The 21,716-nt window shown below is 40.3% G+C and overlaps 1 protein-coding gene across 4 annotated transcripts; it reads left to right on the top strand.

Moving 5' to 3' along the window:
* The first annotated feature begins 508 nt into the window (after window positions 1-508).
* On the top strand, window positions 509-21,289 carry gsr (glutathione reductase). Of its 4 annotated transcripts, none has more exons than XM_064344239.1 (14): window positions 509-722; window positions 1,309-1,450; window positions 11,452-11,478; window positions 11,907-11,995; window positions 12,821-12,890; window positions 13,527-13,674; window positions 14,313-14,367; window positions 14,856-14,955; window positions 15,464-15,550; window positions 15,808-15,972; window positions 16,482-16,593; window positions 18,374-18,505; window positions 18,958-19,091; window positions 21,022-21,289. In XM_064344239.1, exons 1-14 carry the CDS (start codon window positions 625-627, stop codon window positions 21,169-21,171), a joined length of 1,509 nt encoding a protein of 502 aa, XP_064200309.1. In that variant the 5' UTR covers window positions 509-624; the 3' UTR covers window positions 21,172-21,289. The 4 variants fall into 4 exon arrangements, with proteins under 4 accessions (XP_064200309.1, XP_064200308.1, XP_064200310.1 ...); XM_064344238.1 differs by having other exon boundaries at window positions 1,306-1,450; XM_064344240.1 differs by having other exon boundaries at window positions 510-722; window positions 1,306-1,442.
* Window positions 21,290-21,716: the final 427 nt, after the last annotated feature.

Raw genomic sequence — 21,716 nt, 5'->3', positions numbered from 1 at the left:
AATAAATAAAATAGAATAAAACCCCCTCCAATAGTGTACCACATGTGAGTATACTGTATGATGACATAATAAAATGGTTAAAATGGTGGAACCAATCAAATTAATTCCCAGTGGATTAGCACTGTATCTGAGCCCAAAAATAAAAGTGGCCAGCAATTAGTTAAAGCCAGCAATTCAACCCAATGAATAACCAGGGATTACTGGTGTACTGAAAAATATTAATTTTGTGAAACACTGCTAAGATTAAGAAATATAATTTGTACTGATATACCCTGTTACAGTTGTATCTGTATTACTTGTATGTTGATCAAATTAATGTATGGTATTAAATTAAAAATATATAGGATGAAATCAAAAATTGAGGCAAAGCCTAAATATCCTGTTCACAGGCAACACTTTTACTTTGTCTGTTTCGTCGGGATGTAGCTGATGACGAATTTCCGCTTCCCTTTTAGAATGTGGCTGCCAAAATAGTTCCGACTGACAACAAGTTCAAATTTATTAGGCTATTTGTTCTGCTACAAAAAGGAAAGGGACCTAAAAGCGTGACGACTGTGCTTTCCTATAAAGGGCTACATCAGCGATGATTTAACAACAGAACCCACCAACAACTAACGACCAGGCATGAATTATGTCTATTTATGTGCAAAGAGGGCTCCTCTGTTTCAGTTGTCTGAACTTTATATTAGGAACAATGTAGCAATGACGGTGACACCGTTTCGGTAAGTTTGACAGCTAGCTACAGCGAGATTCGACTTATAACTTTCTGAACCGTGAATTGTGCCAGGCAATACATTATTTTGGCTAATGCAAGGATACTGAAGACAACGTTAACGGATACTTAGCTGTTTTACAGCTTTTCCTCAGTCTCAATTATTATTAATCAAAAGTGCATGCTGGCTGTCAATGTTCAATTCGTGTACAACGTAGATTATGAACTAATAACGTGACAGATTTAAACTGTTCCAGCTTTGATTCCATTTTATTTTATGTGATCGTTTTATAGCCCTATGTAGTTTATTATGACTGAAGTCACCCAATCAGTCTGTTTATAACTGTACCAGGACCATTGTCCGAAACAGTCACTATAGGGTTTACAGTTCTTTGTTGCGATTCACAATGACGAAGCACCGGCTTTCACGTATCATATGTCCCTCCCATTTATATTGTAAATAGATGGGTTCAGCGAAGTGGGCGCTTCCTGGTCATGGCAAGAATACTACCGTTTACTCTTGCACAAGCAACACTTTGTACATTCCAGCGATCTCTGCATTTTACTTGGAGACATAGACACCTTATCATTAGCAGGACTATGGCATCAGACTCAGTGACCCGGTTCGACTTTCTGGTTATTGGCGGTGGATCTGGTGGACTAGCTGGTGCACGGAGAGCGGCTGAACTCGGAGCCACTGCTGCCGTGATCGAGAGTCACAAACTCGGAGGTACCTGCGTGAGTAAACATAATCATCGTTTTATAATTGAAAAAGTCCACACAAAAAAAAATGCATTTATGTTAATGCTCCTGTGTCGCAAGGTGTGCTTCAATTTCTGAGCCACTGTGTTGCGAAAATGCATCGAAACAAATCATCGAGACTATTTTACGAAGTTAGGTGGCTTCTTAAGATTTGTACCCTGGTATAAGCATTCTGCGATTTTTTGGTCATTGCGTGACCTTGCGTGACCCGCGGACAGTCATTTACTTGTACTTTTTGTTACAGTGGGGCGCAATGTTTGGGAACTCTTGTAAAGTTTACTTTAAGTTCACACCCCGAACCGTCAGTCCGAGTGTGTGATCAGTTGTTTTACTTAAAATTTTATTTTAAATTACTTTTGGTCAGGGTTTTATCGTGTCATCAATAGTGTGGAAAACTGTGCATGATAGTGGCTTATAACATATTGTTGATATTTGCTTAAAACTTCTTTTTGTTTGTTTATTAGTTTTTTTTCCAGTAGGCTAAGTCCAATGTGATACAGTAGATACAAATTTCGTTATAGTAAAACATATGAAATATCCCTGGGTAGCCTATGTTCTACCAAAAAGAACACAGAACAGAAAGAATAATTAAAGGAGGATAAGGATTCCTATAATGCTGTAGGCTATGCCGAGGCCCACATACAGTAATGGTGTTGTAATAAATACAAGTACACTTCTGTGACTCCATTTTGTTTTGGCACTCTGTTAATTGTAAACGGCATGATGATTTCAGACCACCCACATTTCACTGGAGTTTTGTCCTTGTTATGATAGTGTATCTCAGTACATAGGGAACTGAGTAAGACTGTAATCAGGGCTCTGCAGGTTTGAATACTGGTTGTGGAAGTGCTGTCATATATTTAAAATAGGCACCTAATTTATTCTCTGAGTAATACAGTATGTTCAATTAAAGCGTTTTAAGTGTATTGAGGAAATAAATCATTGCATATGTGCATTAGCAACAGACAACATAATGGCATGAAGTGCATATTCATAGGCAAGTGCATGTGATTGAACTGGTTAAAAGCAATTATTAAATCATATCCTGTATATAAATTTTTCAGCCATTTGTAAATGATAATTCCATGTTCACAGAGGAATCATAAATAGGGCCACCAGGTTGTCTCCCCTTGTTTTCTCGGATTGCACTTCAGTCCTCCGTCAGCTAGAGGTCACGATAGCCTCTTTGTCAAACCCCTTCTCAAACAATTGTCCCATTTGCACCACCTTAATATTCTGTGTTGATAAAGTCACTTCCAGAAATTAAGCACAAACAATAATTGACAGCGATATTTACAAGTGACAGTACAATTATTACTGTGGACATGCTGCAGTATTTTTCATTAGCAGTTGGTGGGGTGGAAAACCTAAACTGATTACTGGTCTCAACTGTTTTTTTCCAGTAATTTCCCTTGATTATTAATAAAGCAGTTAATTCACAGAATACTCAGTACTATCAGATATAGCCAGTTCTTCTCAATTAGACTATTTACGAGTCATAAAATTGTTTTTATTTGCACTGCAAAATTGTGTACATTTTAACAACAATTTTTGTGGATAGCCTACAGGTAGACCTCTTCCTTCTCTGCACTCACACTTGGAGAATATTCATAGAAAAGATCTGCAATGCAAAGATTTTGCTATTGTTGGTTATGCTGTAAGCTAACGCAGTAGTAAACAGAGTGGTGTATCTTTTTTCATTGCGCGTACGCAGAGATTAAAGTTATGATACCATGATACTCAGTCCTGGACCTGTAGAGCCATGGAGTCTGCTGGTACTTCTCTTTTTCTTTTTCTTAAGATCAGTGACCAATTCAGACCCAATAATAAACCAGGTGACCTGGGTTAACTGATCAATTGCTGTGCTTATTAAGTGCTGAGTAACAACAAAAGCCAACAGACTCTCTCCAGGACCAGCAGTGAGAACCACTGGCTCAAAGACATGCTTTTCATAGCATTTAAACTTGCATCCATATTCACTTACCTTCCTGAGTCTCCCCACGTTAGATCACCTAATTGTTTATAAATGTCTCAATAGGATATTCAGTTGTATGAAAAGTCAATTAACTGTGCCACTGGAGCGCATATGAGGATCTATTGAGGGATAAGCATTGCAATACAAGTTAAAATCTTTGCGGGTAATATGATGGAGGTAAACTGATGCCCCTATTCAAACAATTCTGCAGGATCTAGACAATAACTAGAGGAACACCCGACCAGTGTTCTCTCACAACATGTTTGACCCTCCTTTCTCTCCAAAGCAGTCTTGCGTGTGACTGCATTCACACACGTGGCTGTACAACAGAGACAACATGGTTGCTTTGTTGCCAGAAAATGCTACATAAATAAATAAATGAAGCTGGAATACATGTAAAGTTACATACAAAAGTAGGGTTTCCTTTTAAATGTAGGCTATCTAAGATTACTTAGATGAAGTATTCTAACCACAACAACAATAAGTTACAAAGTGCAGCTTTACCCTGGCTTTTGCTTGTTTGAAATGCTGAATCATGAATGGATGAAGAAGGCATTGTGTTGTATGGAAATGTGTGATGTGAAATCCTTTGCTAGGTAGATTCATTCACATCATCCCGATCCATTTGAAAGTCTTGTTAGCCTTGCATAGGTTAAATGAGGTCGTTGAGATGCCGGTAGCCTAATATTTTTCAATCGACATTATGCAGTATTGGGATGGCATGTATGCCATCCCGCCAAGTTATGCATGCAATATACAACAAAATAACTAGCCTATCTGTCACACAAAATGTTTATTATACTGCAATCCTAGCGACTGACACATCTTTAATTTCAAACTATTAGTCTGAGTTGCTCCCGCATGTGTGGTCGAGATCTGCAGAAGTAGCCTAGTCACCCAAATAGTCTGTTAATACATCCCTAGGACTATTGTTAAAACTACGGTTTACATGGCATTGTTGCGATTCACAGTGACTAAGCACTAGCTTTCAAATATCATATGGATGTCCCTCCCGTACAGGCTACTGTTCTCGCCGTGTGCGCGCTACCTAGGTGGCTAGAGGAAAAAGCATTTATTCTGTTCAATCTACAGTAGAGTAACTCTTCGTACATGCCCAGATAAAATCGTAGCACTGGTTCGTTTAGAAACCTTCAATCGTTCTCATATCGTCATGTTTTTCCGCACAGTGTTGCAGCTGGAAGCCACAGACGGGCAAGAATCAGGCACCCATTCGTTTACTGTCCAAATGTTAGACGTTATTTCGGGGTGCATGGCAACCGGTTTCTTGCTCTAGTTCGCTCAATTACCAACTAGTAATAATATATTTGGTAATGTAGACTGTGCCTGCTTTCCGAAGAGGATACTATGCGGAAGTGCCAAATTGGTTCACATGGCGCAATGGTGCACTGCATAATGTAAAGAACACAGTTCTGAGACCGACATGCTCATTGGGCAAGCCTTTTGCTTCCGTCGCTTATCTGTGTGGTTTTGTCGCAACCGAAACTAGCATATTCACGATAAGAAGGAACAGACGAGGACCAACAAGGAACTTGGTCCCTTACTCTTTCACATCCCCTACTTTTTTTTTTTTTTTTACAATTTTCAGTAAGCTGTTATGCAAGGGCAATTTGATTTTTATACTTAATTGTATACATTTTCCTTACTGCGTATACAACCATATCTGTCTTTTTTCCCGCAGTAAGTGCATAAACATACAGCATATGTGTACTCCAATGATTTCTCTCTAAATGATTTATAGCTTGTGAAGACATTTGCATTCTCTCACAAAGGAAAATGAATAATACCATTGGAGGATTTTTAACTTTTGGAGGATTCTGTTGCACTCCTTCATGAATCTTGATACGGAATAAATTATGTGCTTAGTCAAAAATTCCATTCAAATGCTCTTCTAAATAATTGATTACAGATCTTATTGTCACATAATAATGACATCTTTCATTTAATTCATTTTATATTTATATTCATTTTTTTATATTTAAATGTTGCTGATCATTTATGTAGGAGCCAAATTTTATAGAATATGTAAGTAAAGTAATATGTAAGTATGTAAGTAAAATTCCACACAGCTAAAGACAATGTGCAGTACTGTTAGATGGGAAGTACCCTCTGTGGAAGTGGCAGTTTCCCTCAGACAAGCAGAAGTGGAGCCTATATCGCTCTCACGAAGACTGACTTGTTAGGCTGATCATGAATGATCAGACTCGGCTTGATTATAATAGGTTATTTTTGGATTATCAGACCAGTTTGTTCAGGTTGTTTTGACAACATAGGCATGCAGGTAGGTCGTTGTCATCCTCAATTGGTCTTGTAACCTGAAGGTCCCAGGTTCGATTCCCCGGTAGGACACTGCCGTTGTACCCTTGAGCCAGGTACTTAACCTGCATTGCTCCAGTATATATTCAGCTGTACAATTGGATACAATGTAAGTTGCTCTGGATAAGAGCATCTGCTAAATTCCTGTAAACCGTGCGTAGCTCAGGTGGACATTTCCGTACATTGGGTAGGTAAGGGAACATAGATCAGGTCACAGTCTCAACATGGTGTAGCATTGCTGAAGCAGAAAATGGGAGGCACTAGAAAGGTAGCCACTAATAAATTAATCTCTTTGTTGGATATCTTTGGCATAGAGGTCTGGGAAAGTGACTTTCTGCCAGAAGGTAACCAGAAGTGTCTTTCCTGGTGACATTGGATATGCAGTATTTCAGGTCACAGGATGAAGGATTGAAAAGGGATGCTGTACAAACTATACAGACACAGTCTAGGGCAAGGAATGTGATATCACATTATGCTTTATTGGCCCTGTTATCTCTTACGGTAACTGTGAAGCATGGTGTCATTACACATATAAGGGCTGGCTGTCATCCAGTCAGCAAGGTCTTACCTGGAACCTGGATTCCTTAACAAAACCCCTATTTTGTGCCCCTCTCTTCTGGGCCCTGAACAGAGATCAGTGTGAAGTGGGGAGTTAGGGAGGGGTTTGGAATGCAAACACCAGACTTAATTACCTGCCCGTCAATAGCTGTTTGTTTCAACTGGTTAACCTTCTGTAAACAGTGAAAAATAAACTGAAAGCTTTTCTATGAACAGTTTTACCGTTTTTCGCCAAGACAATGTACTAATGTGCATTAAGCAGGATTGGCAAACACTATTCGAGCTAGAGATAAAATTAGATATGTGCCTCATGACTGGGAGGGAAGGGTTTATTTATTTTAAATAGCAGCATTCAGGCATAGTATGAAAAGGTGGGGTTTTAGATGTTTTTGGAAAACAGTTATTCTGACTTCCTGACGGATTGGGGAAAGTTGTTCCATTAGGGTATGAGGGCAGCGAGGAGCTGGGGTTGTGATGACAGTAATCATGCTGTAAAATGGCTGACCTGGAAAGATTGCCCTTTGTAGGACTGAAAGGAAATGGCCATCCATTCTATAAGCCAGTCTGCTATTTTGATATCAATCTTTATTCCGGACTGAATGTCCATATATATACAAACAGGTTAAAAAAATAAACAGAAAAAAGGTCATAAGTTATAAAAAAAAAATTAAAATAAAATGTACAGAAAATAACTTGTGCCAGTGTTTCCAGATTTTAGACTGGTATCTCGTACAGCTACACACAGGGTTTATGATCACCTGTATAATACCATTCTCAGAGGCATTTAGACGACACATACATTTATACATAAGGTTTCGCAAGACACCAAGGCATGAGGGAACTCTAGTATTAACAAACAAATTTCAGAGGCACTAGACCATCTTGGTATTCTTAATAAAAGTCTCATGGAATCATTATAAGCAACTTGTAGCTTCTGTAAGCTTGATTTTCTATAGCTACACCATAAATGCACACTGTATAGTGGAGTACAATATACTCTAAACAGAGATATCTTAACATCATCTGTACACACTTTAAACTTTCGCATCAACATGTTGGCTTGTGCATATAGATTACGACATTGACGAAAAATATCCTCATTATCAGACAACTCATCAGTGATGCAGTAACCCAAGTATTTTACCTTATTAGAGACACTTAAGACATTCTCAGACATATAAAAGTTAGGAAAAATTCATTTCTTATCCTCTCTTGTTCTAAATGCAGGCCAGCACTATACGGGCAGAATATAACTAAGTCATCCGCATACATAAGATGATTAATCAAGATATCACCCATCATACAGCCTGTCCTACAATCATTTACCTGTCTTGAGAGATAATTCATATAGGGGCTACAAAGCTCAGGAGGTAAGAGCGTTTGTCTGGCAGTCGGAGGGTTTCTGGTTTGATCCCCCCTGGGCGTGTTGAAGTGTCCCTGAGCAAGACACCTAACCCCTAATTGCTCCCAACGAGCTGATTGGTACCTTGCATGGCAGCCTTTCACCATTGGTGTGTGAGTATGTGTGTGAATGGGTGAATGAGAGGCATAAATTGTAAAGCGCTTTGGATAAAAGCGCTATATAAATGCAGTCCATTTACCATTTACCATATACAAGTTAAAGAGAAAGGGGGATAAAATCCCCCCTTGTCTGACGCCATTCGAGACCCTAAAGGGAGAGGGTACATTGTTTCCCCATTTAACCTGCATGGTTTGTTGAGCATACCAATATGCTAAAATTCTAATAATAAATTGAGGAACCCCATACTCACATAATTTTAAAAACAATTTCCTGTGATTTACACGATCAAATGCCTTAGATGCATCAGTAAAACACATAAAGATTGTGGAGTTCTGACTCCTATATTTCAAAACAATTACCTTCAGGGCATATATGCACATGTCCATGGTATGTTTGCTTTTGAACCCAAACTGATTGTCAGTGGTGAGAATATACATTTGTAACCTATCTAAAATAATTATTTCTACAACTCTGGAAAGAATGCTGGCTAAGGCTATGGGTCTGTAGTTATCCATACTACTTATTTTCCCAGCCTTATCCTTAATAACAGGCACTAGAAGGACAGGCAGCATAGAATCTGGAAGGATACCATGCATCAAAGACCCAGTAAAACAAAGAGCTAAGAGAGGAGCCAGCCTCCGGCTTGCAAATTTTAAGTGCTCAGCAGTAATGTAATCTGTTCCACACGTCTTGTTATCGGCTAGCTTCATGATAGCATCGTAAGTTTCTGTTGGTCTAACCACCACTCTATTACTGCTCACAACCTCATCACACTTAAATTTATTTTCCGTGACACAGTTAAAAAGTTCACTGTAGTGTTGTCGCCATAGTACAGCAATCTTCCCTAACTCTGTCACACTGTCAATACTAGAGGGTAAAGATGTTTTGCTATTGCTGATAACTTTTACTTCCTTCCAGAAGTCATGTACATTATTATTTCTGAACCTTCTTTCCATGGCATCAGCCCTCAGTGCCTGTTCATTTCTATTCACAAAGCGTAAAGCATACTTGGATCTTGCATTGGCAAGCTTCTTATTGTCAAACAGTGGTCCATGCCTAGCTCTACCAGACTCAACCCATGCTTTAATGCGAGGGGTGTTGCGGTGTCAAAGCGATAGCAGCATCCGTTAACATGCCATCAGGATCGGTGTAGCCCTCGGCTCTCATGTCACTACCAGCCAACCCGTCTGCATCCCGGCTGCATCCCGGCTGCTTCCCGGCCCCGTCCAAACTCACCGGAGCAATGGTGCCAGCAGAGTCAACAATTCGGCGCTGGTCAGTAGACCTAGAAGCCCCGAGTCCCTCGAGCACAGATACCCGATGACCCATGTTCTCTGAGACATCCCGCAGACCTTCACAGACGGTTGTTTGTAGCTCAAGGGCTCGGTTCATGGAGGTGCCGTCCGTGCTTAGTTGTTCCATTTTACCAAGCAGAGCTGAAACGTCAATGTCGTTCAATGTCATAGGCGGAAGTACGTCCGGATAATGTGAAACAAAACGTTGAATATTTTCCCCGCATTCGTTCAGCACTTTAAATTATTGAAGTCTTTTTGCAGCCCCTCATGCGAGTCACGTCGCTGTGTTGTTTTGGGGCGAACTTCAAACAGCAGTCGCTTTGAGTTCTCAATCCTCTCCGAACCAAATGTGTTTGCAGCAAGCAAAACGATTTCATCTCGGCTCATTGTTTTCATTTTGACCACAAGAAAGTTTAGCGGTTCATCTTCCACCACCAGTTTTCCTTCGGCTGTTTTATAAACCTCTTTGTTTTGGACGACAACTCGTATCTCGGCGTGCTGTCTCCACCATTGTGCAACCGCACTGTTTTGGCCAAACATTTTGTAATGAATGTGTGAATTATTGAATGAAATAAAGTGATTATTAATGTGACTGCAAGCAGCAGCACTGATCACAGTACAAAGGTACAGTACAGAGCAGCGTGGAATGAGTGAGCTTGAGTGAATGGCAGTGTAGCATAGTGGTTAGGGAACTGGAACTGGGCTTGCAACTCAGAAGTTTGATACTCAGGTTAGGCTGGGCCAATAAACTCTTGAGGAAGGTACTTTACCGGAATGGTTTAGGAACTATACTTATAACTCAGAGGATGCAAGTTTGATTCCCAGGTGGGGCACTGCCAGATTTACCATTGAGGAAAGAACTGAACCTAAATCGCTTCAGGAAATATACAGATGTATGTAAAATATAAACTGTGTAAATTGTTTCTGGTAATCTGGTAAATACCTAAATGCAATTTAATGCATGTGTCTACCTCACACCCATGCAACCCTGTGGGATTTTGTATGGATCATTAATGGCAGTCTCATTGCCATTTAGGGAACCATGTCTAACAGTGGTGATGTGCAGACCTACGTTTCATGAAAGTGACTAACATTAGTGTTTATTTTTATATGGGGATGTATACATATTGCATATGTATTTTATACGTATTAATCCATTACTCCCACAATTAAGTAGGCTATTCCAATCCAGTTGTCTGTACAACTGTACACCTCTGTCTTAGTTGCAAATTCTGCAATGAGCCCTATAAAGAACTCAGTTTCAGCCTTCAAAGATCAAGAGGAAAGGCATTTCTCAGAGGCAGTGTCAATAGCAGGAGAATAGGATATTCAGGGGTTGATGTGATTTCATATTTCTCATGTTGTTTTATTGTTTTCTGGTATTTTGAATCTCAAAATGTACTGTCAATATGATAACACTACAGTTAAGTGGAAGAATACTGTAGCAAACACGCCTGCCACAGGCCACCGAAGTGGCTTTCCTTGGTGCCCTCCAGCACAGAGACACAGGGAGATGATGTTAAAACAGTCCACATTTATTCACGAGGGTTTGGCAAGATGGTAACGCCAAATGAGCAGATGTAAAAACCCTGTCATGACAGAGAGCTCCCTGGTGTGGGTGGGGATGGCAGATTTAACCTGTGCGCAGTGATTACCTCACTACGCACGGGTGCAGCCACTCCTGTTCCTGGGTCCAATTAGCCTGGCCAATTATCCAATTGGCCAGGTCTAATTAGCTTGACCCAGGGCAGGTGTGGCTGCTTAAACCAGCCATCCCCACACCACAAATACAAATTCCTTTGCCTGTTAGCTTGTAGCTTCCGACAATTGTTTGCATTATGAGCCATACAAATATGTGAATATTTGTGGTGGGATGGAACAAGAGAATTGGGACAGCATGATGGTTGAGTATGTCTAGAACAATCCAAATGCGGTATTAATTAACTGCCACCACTCTGTGTATCATTTCATTTTGAATCCCCCCCCTTTCATGACACTCATGTTACATGTTCCCCCATTCCAGCACTTTTTGTAATTTGTATTTGTCCTAATATTGTAGCTTGTTCTTCTCCCTAGTTTGGCTTGGCATAAGTTAGGTCAGAATAATGTTCACTGCGTGAACTGAACTGTGTTCTTGGTTATAAATAGCTGTACGAAATTAGTATTGTACCTTATTGAACCTGTATTTTGTAGTTGTCCAATGACCATGATTTGCACTTTTTGTACGTCGCTTTGGATAAAAGCGTCTGCTAAATAAATGTAATGTAATCATTAACTCTTTTCTTCCTCATAGGTCAATGTTGGCTGTGTTCCAAAGAAGGTACGGCTCTCTCATCCTTATTTCTTTCCTTGGGTGACATGGAAAATCCTGTGTAAGATATTTATTCCACACCTGCCTTTGGAGGACACCTGGTTCTCTGTAAAAGTGTTAGCACTCTACCTTGAAGTTGTTACCTAACACGCATGATGTAATTGAAACTTTCCTTCAATTGTAATTTTTTCTGGTGAAACTTAATAATAAATCAGAACCAAATCATATTCAAAATGTACGGTATGGCTTATCACATGCACACATATGCAGTGTCTGTCTGTACCCCATGCAAGGCACAGTTATATACTGTACATGTTACTCGTTACATCCAAATAGATTCCTTCCTTGGGTTTTGTATTCTCATGGCACATATTGGAATGCAATGAAAGCAGTTGGCAGATGTTTTTTTTTTTTTTTCCTGGTTTATTCTGCCTCAGGTCATGTGGAACACCGCCGTCCACGCGGAGTTCCTCCATGACCACGCTGACTATGGGTTCCAGGGCGGGAACGTACAGTTCAGCTGGCCGTAAGTGACTGTTGTGTCTGCACAAGGCTTTCATTGAGCTTCGCTCTGGAGGGGCGGCCAAGCCAACTTTTGCAGTCAGTGGATGCGTGCGTGATGGTGATACACTGAACGTGCTGGGTCTTGTGTGGATTTCAAAGCCCCCGATTGATGGGCAGCGGTGTTGTGAAATGTATTTTTTTTAGGAAGGAATGTTGCTTTGTGCCTTTTGTTACAAAGGTCTGTTTCAAACCGTGAGGTTTTGTCTCGCCTTAGTCATTTCCTCCAATATACCTGCACATAGTAAAATGCTTGTCTATGTCTGATTGCACAGCCACACCTTGCAGAAGATAGAGGGTAACATTGATAAAATGGGGAAGGGCAAAGGAAATGAAAAACCGGTTTGAAAATATGTATTTATCCAAGATTCCGTTGCAACAGGGCACAGTTGGCCACATTTTGGCAGGGTCGGGCTGTATTTCAGTTAGCCAGGGATCCTCAGGTTACTGGCAATTAGTTCCTCCTGATGACACATTAAAACTCTGGTATAGACCTGTTGTCAGTAGGAGACATTTCTCTCCTCCAATCAGCGCTAGCTCTCTTGTAATCCCGTGTGCTTATGCTTCAGTTGTAGCACTTGGTTTGTGTGTGTGTTTTTCACAGTGATAACTTGATAGCATCTTTAATGAAAAAATGTATTCCAATAAACACAGTCAATGTGTAAAATATGTTTTGTAAATTGCGTTGTGTTGGGGCATCTGTTAAAGGAAAAAGTAATGGAATCATTATTGAATATGCTGTATGTGAGTTAATCACACAGGTTTGTGTGTTTTTGTTTTCTGATTTCAGTGTTATTAAGAATAAAAGGGATGCATACCTTAGCCGTCTGAATCAGATTTATCGGAATAATCTTGACAAGGTAAATCATGTTCTGTTTACTGTAACTGTAAGTTTTTCATGCCAGTAAATTTGAGATTTACAATTATTATTGTTCTCTAAATAAATGCACATGCACTATTTTTATATAACTAACTGTTTTGTGGATAAATGCATAATCCACTGTGTTGTGTAGTATCCAGCTAGTACTGTTTAAACTCCACTGACTTTAGTAGCTTATCTTGTAAGTGTTTACATTTAAGTAAGTAAGTTTGATGGTTCTTATTTCGTATTACATGATTAGTGACTTTCCTGAAGCCAGGTTCATCTTAGATTGGTCTTAATTTTGAGCCTACAGAACCCCAGGGGTAAAATAATTATTACTGCATCTTGTAGCCAGGTGGAGGGAGAGATGTTCAACTGTTGGAGTGCTTATCTATTTCATTTTGTTTGGAAGTTGGGAAATCTTGTTGGTTTATACCCCCAAACAGCTAAACCCTAGCTATTTGGAGATCATGAACACATTTTATACGTAATCACGCTTGACTCCTTTAAGAAAATATTCTTTGTTGCGTGGGATAGTGTCAAAACGTTTTAACCAACATAGCATTATTATCGGTTCATCTAAAAGGCCCTCTGACCAATTTAAAGAACTGTTTGAATACCTGGTCTCCAACAGGCAAAGATTGAAACGATTGTTGGCCATGCAGTGTTCACGGATGACCCCGAGCCTACCGTGGAGGTAAATGGCAAGAAATACAGGGCTTCGCACATCCTCATCGCCACTGGGGGGCGCCCTATCGCTCTCAGTGACAAAGAGGTGCCAGGTGAGTATTTTTTTTTTGTGTACTGTATACATCAGTAAACATGATTTACAGAATTTTTAATGGCAGAACAATGTACATGTTGTTGAGAGACAGACATTGATTAAATACTCTGCATTTTAAGCACTTGATTTGCTATCATTCTAATCAATTTTCTGTAGCAAGGTACCTGTGGAAAATCTAGGTGTGCAAAAAAGGAAGTTTGTAAGTACCATTCTGTGAATGGTAATGTGATAAGTGTGAATGTAAAGTGAATTGTATGTGCCTGAAATTAACATATGCTACCAATGTCAGTAGCTATAGCTATTTGTTTGTTCAGCTTGTTTATTAAAGCTGAAATCTAACCAGACTTCAAATGTTTTATAAATGTAAGTGAATAATTAAATATGAACCAAAGGGAAAGACCTTAGTTAGAACCCAGCACACAGGCACACATAATTGACTATTTATTGACCATACAATTAAATAGTCAATAAATGATCAATTATGAATAATCAATTATCTAAAAGCTTTCCCTGGGTTTCATGTTTCATATTGGAAAACCACTGTGTCCATCAATAAGAGTGATACATTCATGGTGGTACATTTCACAATGGGTAAGGAGGGATGCACATCGGCTGATTTTTATGATCTCTTTTCAGGAGCGAGCCTTGGAATCACCAGTGATGGGTTTTTTGAGCTCGAAACCCTGCCAAAGTAAGCAATTGCTGGGAGTTTGGCCTCTTGCGTTTTTGTGCGTGTGCATGTGTGCACGTGTGTGTGAGGGCATTAGGGCTGGTGGTTTTCTTGAACTTGTTGCCAGGTGTTCCTGCTCTGGCTGTGCCTTTGTTTACTGTGAACTCATATTCCCAGGATGCATTTCAGTATCAGTCCTGGTGGGACCACTCCTTTGATAGTTTTTTTTATTTGTTTATTGTGCCATACGGAATATTACTTGTTCCAGGGTCAGTATGAAGTAGTTTGGGATGTAGCAGAGGGCTTTCTGAGTTCAAATGCCTGTTGGCCACAATCCCCCTATCGGAAGTGGAGCCAGACAAAAGCAGAGCCGTAGACCTGAGAACCAGAAATATTTTGTTTGTTTCCATTGCATTTTATTTGTAATCCACATTGCATCGATTGTGCAGTGATTTAGAGAGCAGTTCTGATGATACATGAGTGACCTCTTTTCTCACCCTGGTCGACAGGCGTACTGTCGTCGTGGGAGCGGGGTATATTGCTGTGGAGATGGCGGGCATCCTCTCCACACTGGGGTCTGTGACCTCTCTCATTATCCGGCAGGGCACGGTAAGACCTCCCTCAGACACAGCCTGTCTTATGTGTTACTAAATTTATGATGATGATGATGATATTAATCTTGTAAATAATACCAGTTCTACTACTACTACTACTAATAATAATAATAATAATAAAAGACTGAAAAATGACATAATACACAAACAGGAATTATTCTCTTAGACAGGCAGAAAGTGGAACCAAATGACTTGATGAATTCTGTGTGCAAGAGAATTGTTCACTGTGATACATCTTCATGATAAACAATAAAACAGTAAAATAGCAACATACTATTGCTAAGAAATGCAGAGATGGTGTAGGAGTGGCTATTTGTTGTTAGAGGATTAAAAAATGCAAGAAGATGATACATTGGGAATGTATATGTCTTATTGTTTGCCTGATTTTGTGCGATTTAGTTCACTACTTGTTCTTTCCTCGGTATCCATCCCACTCTGGAGAATTGCTGAGGACATTTGAATATTATTGGCTGCTAGGATGACGCTGACTTTGTTCACTCTAGGTGCTGAGAAGCTTTGACTCTTTGATAAGTTCCAATTGCACTAAAGAACTAGAAAAGTCTGGCATAGAGTTATGGAAGAACACTCAGGTAAGGTCCTGTACTCTCCAATCTCTACCATAGACTCTGTTGTCTGACACTGTTGTGGTTGGACCGGGTGTGGTCTTTGGCCTCTCTGCGGTATCAGCAACATCTTTGTGTTCGCTGTGACTTTTCTGCAGCTGGTGTGTTATCTCTGACTTTTCTGTCACAGCTCGGTGACTTTTGTGTTATGTCTCAGTGGCTTCTGTGAAGTGTCTCTGGCCTCTGCTTGTTCTCTGTAACCAAAGCATAAAGTGATCCTCCAGGTGAAGTCTGTGAGTAAGACGGAGAAGGGCCTGGAGGTGACGCTGGTCACCAGGGACCCGGAGAAGGGGGAGGAGGAGAAGACTAGCACCATCGGGGAGGTCGACTGTCTGCTGTGGGCCATCGGCCGTGAGCCAAGCGCCGACGGTCTCAACCTCAAGAACGTGGTGACTACACTTTCTGTGCAGCTGGTGCAGGCAGACTGCAGGCCCCTGATTGGCCAGTGGAGTCACACTTATATGATGAAGTGGCGAGACAGTTGGCCAACTGGGCATTGACGCAATCCTAGCCACAGTTGCCAAATCTTGATTTTGGGTGTGGCGTGTTACCGCAATACTGACTAGTGGCTTAGCTGCATATGCTAACTGGGAAGCTGTAACAAAGAAAATTGAGAGCCTAGTGCTTGCAGATAATGCACCCTTCCTGTAGCATATGCACTCAGTAAAAACGAGTGCTTATACTCCATATGTAGGGAGCAGGGGGCCCAGGAAATATTTGTTTGTGTTTTGTTCAATGCTCATTTGTTGATAATGCTACTTATCCATTAATGTGAGTGGGAAAACATGCAAAACTGTACACTGGTAAGAGTATGCACACATTTTAATGGTTTTGCTTCAGTTGAAATACAGAAACTGACATAAAGGAAGTGAAGGAATGCTCTGTGTGTCTCCTTCAGGGCGTCAAACAGGATGAGAAGGGGCACATTCTTGTGGACGAGTTCCAGAACACCAGTCGCCAGGGCATCTATGCCGTGGGGGATGTCTGCGGCAAAGCCCTCCTTACACCTGGTACGTTTTGCTCACTTCCTGTGCTGTTCTGTGATGTCATCTTCGGTCACACTTAAATTATCGGTGGGCTAACAGCCATATAAACTGACCATTTCAGACAAAGCTCAGCAAAGCCTAAAGAGCAAACTCCCATCAGACATTTTGGCTCTCCCACTAGCATATAAACTGCAGAGCGGCTGTTTTGGTGAACTGATTATTATCAGTTCTTCACTGCCTTGGGGTTTTGGCACGTAGAATGCTTGCTAAATCTATCCACGTGGTGGTCATATGATCTGTGGATCCGTGAGGCTGCTCCATAATAATATTCAGAAGAGTGACTTGCTTGAACATTAGTCCAGCAAAACAAATACTGTTTTAGTGAATTGATCAGATTAAAAGCAAGATTTCTGTTCCCTCAAATTATATTTTGTCTATTATTTTCTTTATTAATAATCAAATCAAAACTGCATTGTAACAATATCAGTAGATGCGGTGTGAACAAAAAATTATATTACAAAGAATTTTTTTGTAACATCACTTCCTGAACTGAATGATAGATAAACTGCTCTGCTGCCTGTTGCACCAGTGTAATGTAAGTTTGATGTTGAGTTATGGCGTAAAGTCAACACTAAATGTTATGTTGTAACTAGTTAGTTTTAAACTAAAGCTGTGTCTTTGTTTGGTTGCAACATGGATACTTGCGCTACATTTTAACTGTAATCGACTGTAAATAATTCCATGACACAAAACATTGTTACTTACAGTGACATTCTTGTATTCGGGCCAATTCCATGCGTAAAAAATAAAAATGTTGCTCGTGCCCTTCTAATGTCAAGTAATATTTATGCTAGCTACCTCAACAGCTACCACCTATTCCAGGTGGTGGCTCATTATGGGCCTTTAGTGAATGTATTTTGTACTTCCTAAACTGTGGTTTTGCTTCTTCAATGTGTGTTGTTCTCTAACCATTGATTTGGTGTGAAATTAAGTATTTTGTTATTATAACCTCTGCTATCATCTACTGAAGCCGGTTGCAGCAGTATAACTTATGTTCAAGCGTAGGCTAGTTTGAATGTAAATTCAGAGTTGCGCAGAACTTAATCAAAACCAGTTGCACCCACTGAGTTAGTTCCAACCTAGAGTTTAAAATTTACACATACTCCCTACTAGGTATAAAGTCATTCCTAAAATAGCCAGTGACAGCGCATCAGTTTGAAAGATTGGAAAACTTGTAGGACCCGGAGAATATAATTCAGCATGGTATAGGCAGGCAGGGTATTCTCAGTGATAAATTACCCCTTTGATTGGTACGATGATGTTGCATTCGCGCTTTCGTTTTCACCAAGCTGAGATTCATAAAATTCTAATGAGAATTAAGATATTACTTTTTCAAAAATATTAGCGTGTTATAAGATTTAACATTGCTTGACAAGTGAAATTGTATTACTCCATTGGAAAATCTTGAATTGGCAATCATTGGCAATCTTTTTGTCTTGTTTAGCAAAAAAATAATCAAAATAAGATTTTTATGTTTAAATATAAGATTAAAATACTTATTTCTAGTTTTTTAAGTGCTTCAGAAAAGCAAAAAGCAAAAAAAGAATTGTTTAACGTGCATCTATAACCAGAGTTTAAAATGAACGCCACTTTTTCTTGAAAAAGCTTCATATTTAAAAAGAATGACATTATGGGCAGAAGGTAATGTGTGCATGTGTGTGTTTGTGTGTATGTATGTGCGTGTTTTTATGTGTGTGTGTGCGTGTGTGTGCGTGTGTGCATATCCATGCTTGTGTGAGTGCAGTTGCCATTGCTGCGGGCAGGAAGCTAGCACACAGGCTGTTTGAGGGGAAAGCGGATTCCAAAGTGGACTACAGCAACATTCCCACCGTGGTGTTCAGTCACCCCCCCATCGGCACCGTGGGGCTCACAGAAGGTAAGCACTCACCCTTGACAAAAGATTACCTTCAGAAACCAGCTTGAAACTCAGACCACATAGAATTCACCTGTGGAAAGCCAGAGTTGTTTCCACTGACCAACCCTAGCTCTTCTTGACCTTTATACTGTTCTGCCCTACCTGTGGAATTACTAGTTTAGCTATCACCCTTGTTTGTTTACAAACACAGCATTTCTGAGTGTATGCTGTATTAGAAATGCTAGAAAGCTAGACTCTGATCTCTTTGGTCAGCCTGAGGTGAGACTCCATTAAAATATAAACTTCCATATTGGTTCACGTTAAGATGACACACATCGAGCAATTGGTTAGTGAAAAAACAGGATTGGGTTTATTCCTAAGAGCGTATCTCGAATTGTCTATGTAAGGTTGTCTGTTTCTGCATTCCCCTCTGTGGTGAGGGGCTGGTCTTATCCAAGCGCCATGTCTTGCAGAGGAGGCCATCCAGAAGGAAGGCAAGGAGAACGTCAAGACGTACAAGACGTCCTTCACACCCATGTACCACGCCATCACCACCCGGAAAACCCAGTGTGTCATGAAGCTGGTGTGCGTGGGCAAAGATGAGAAGGTACAGGTTTTAAAAAAATGTTTTGGCCTACCTGTCTATGCATATGTAGTTGTATCACCTTCGTTTTGGTTGGCCAATGAAAGAGCTGCAATTGTTTTAACCTCTCCTTGAATGTGACTAAAACGGAGGTAATGAACCTTCTTCCTGGACATCTACCGTCCTGTAGGTTTTCACTCTAACCCTAAGAATGCACACCTCATTCTACAGCTAGTTGAGCTGCTAATTATTAGAATCAATTGTGCCAAATTAGAATTGAACCGCTTTTAAATCACTTGGTAGATCATCACAGCAGTCATTGAGACGCTATTACAAAAGTGGGTGCTTATCTGAACTGGACGAGTTGTGGTGTGAAGTTTGCCCTATTTTCTGTGGTGTGAAGTGGCTGATGCACCAGTAAACTGCCCTGGACAGAACAAGGGTGCGTCCCAATACTCAAAAAATGAGTATTCCTCCACTGCCGTGTCATCTCTTCTGTGCCCCAGAAATCGATCTTTGTGTCCTCCCTCCCTCCAATGTGTCAGTATCGGAGGAGACGAGTTAAGCAGCTTTAGATTCGGCTCCTTGTCTCCTCCCAGCGTAGGATGTATTTTACCTGGGAACTCTTTTCTCATTTCTGGGTGATGTCATCATGCTCATGCCCACAGAGACTAAAAGACCATCCCACAGAATCTGACACCATGAATTTCTGCAATTATTCAAGATATTTAGCCTAAATTATGTGTACTACAGGCAGATATTACACAGATCCTACCTGAAGGACTACAATGGGTGACAAAATTCTAGTTCATTTTTTTGGCTCATATCCTACAGACACTTCTGCAATTTAAAACTGAGAAGTTGGTTTATTTTCTGTTTCTTAAACGACTGTTGCTTAAATGAACATGATGCTAAACATACAGTACTGTGCAAAAGTCACCACCTTTTCATTTCCAGTCAAATCAGCCATTCAGTGCAAATATTTTTTTTTCGGCATCAAAGCAATAATGCAAGAAATGTAGGATACATTTAACAGAAGATTACACAAGAGCCCCCACCACTACATATAATATAAAATCTATAAGTATTTGCCCACTCTTTTGTGATCCCTACTACTGCTTTAAGTCGTTCATCATTCTAATCAACAAACAAGTTACTGATGTGTCCTTCCAACAAAAGTAGTTACCAGAAGTGTCAATAACATTGTTGGAACCTTTTGCCCTCAAAAGTGACTCAAACATTCAAACAAACAACTACCCAAACACTCCTTTGCTTCCTTGCAGATTTATTTGTTATGTGCATCTAAAACTGCGAAAGAAGATTAGATATAAGATAATTAATATGCATAAGGAGGGTGAAAGTCAAAGGAGCTGGAGTTCAAAAGATGATTGCAAGAAACAAGGAAACTAGGTCTCCTAACAACTGTGCAAGAAATGGTGGACTTCAAAACCAGCACCATCACAAAGATAGTGCTTAAAGATTTTATCTTGGAGATACAGGAAAAATCAAGCTCCTCTCTTGCTTCAGATCTGAATAAATCGACATGTTTCTGTCAATCCTGCCACTGTGAGAAGTCAACTCATCAATGCTATAGGTCTGAAAGGGTGTGTAGCTGCCAAAAAGCCACTACTAAGAAAAGGTTTTGCACATCAAAATTGGACACTTGATGTGGAGTAAGGTTTTCTGGACCAATAAGTACAGATTTTTAGAAGCACGAGAAGGCAGTATGTACACATCCGATGCAATGAAAGATCATTTTACAGATGTTTGATAGCCTGAAAGTAAATATTTTCTCTTCTCTAGGACTATCCGTTTTCTATGAACACAGTTGGGACTGAGGATCTGTTTTTGAATTTTGGTGTGTTTCTGAATGGATGCCCTCTACCTTAGTTTAGAAAGTAAGCCTTTTTTTAAAAAGGGTACAAGTTTTACTGGCCTCTTTCCTTTCACTCAGGTGGTAGGGCTTCACATGCAAGGCCTTGGCTGTGATGAGATGCTTCAGGGCTTCGCTGTGGCTATCAAGATGGGCGCGACCAAGGCCGACTTCGACGGGACCATCGCCATCCACCCCACGTCCTCCGAAGAGCTGGTTACTATGCGCTAGGCCTCAGTAGCACATAACCACGTGCCCTCTCCAACAAGTCTGAACAAAAGCACCTATTCGCTAATTTCACACACTACTCCTGTTCTCTTGCGTTCAATAAACTCATAGCGTTTCATAACCTTTGAGTGCTGGTTTTGTGCGTGTGTGATCACTTGTGTGTTCATGGCAGTGGCCTTGCGTTTGTAGCACTGCATTTCCTTATGAAGAACTGTGCCTTTCCTATCCATTTTCGAGGCAACTGTGGGTCTATATTAGGGATGAACTCTTTACTTGCCCTCGTGCAAGTAACGTTCAGCCCTGTTGACTGTTTTCCCACAGTCTTTTTCTGCTTTGTGGCGCTTGACTACAATTACAAAATCAGAAAAGCTCTCATCTGATGCTGCTCTCTTGTCAAGGGCTCCCTTGAAATATTTCATTTTGGATGTCCTGGAATAATAAAGAATACAATGAAGGCATCATTTATGATTCAAGTTTTATTGCTGAATCTCAGGTTTCACCAAATGAAAACAATTGCTGTTAAGACCAGAATACATTAATTTCAGCTC

The sequence above is a fragment of the Anguilla rostrata genome, chromosome 7 (genome assembly GCF_018555375.3).
Source record: "Anguilla rostrata isolate EN2019 chromosome 7, ASM1855537v3, whole genome shotgun sequence".
Classification (NCBI taxonomy): Eukaryota; Metazoa; Chordata; class Actinopteri; order Anguilliformes; family Anguillidae; genus Anguilla; species Anguilla rostrata.
The sequence above is the reverse complement of the archived record's forward strand: the minus strand, read 5'-3'. Positions and strand labels throughout refer to the sequence as shown.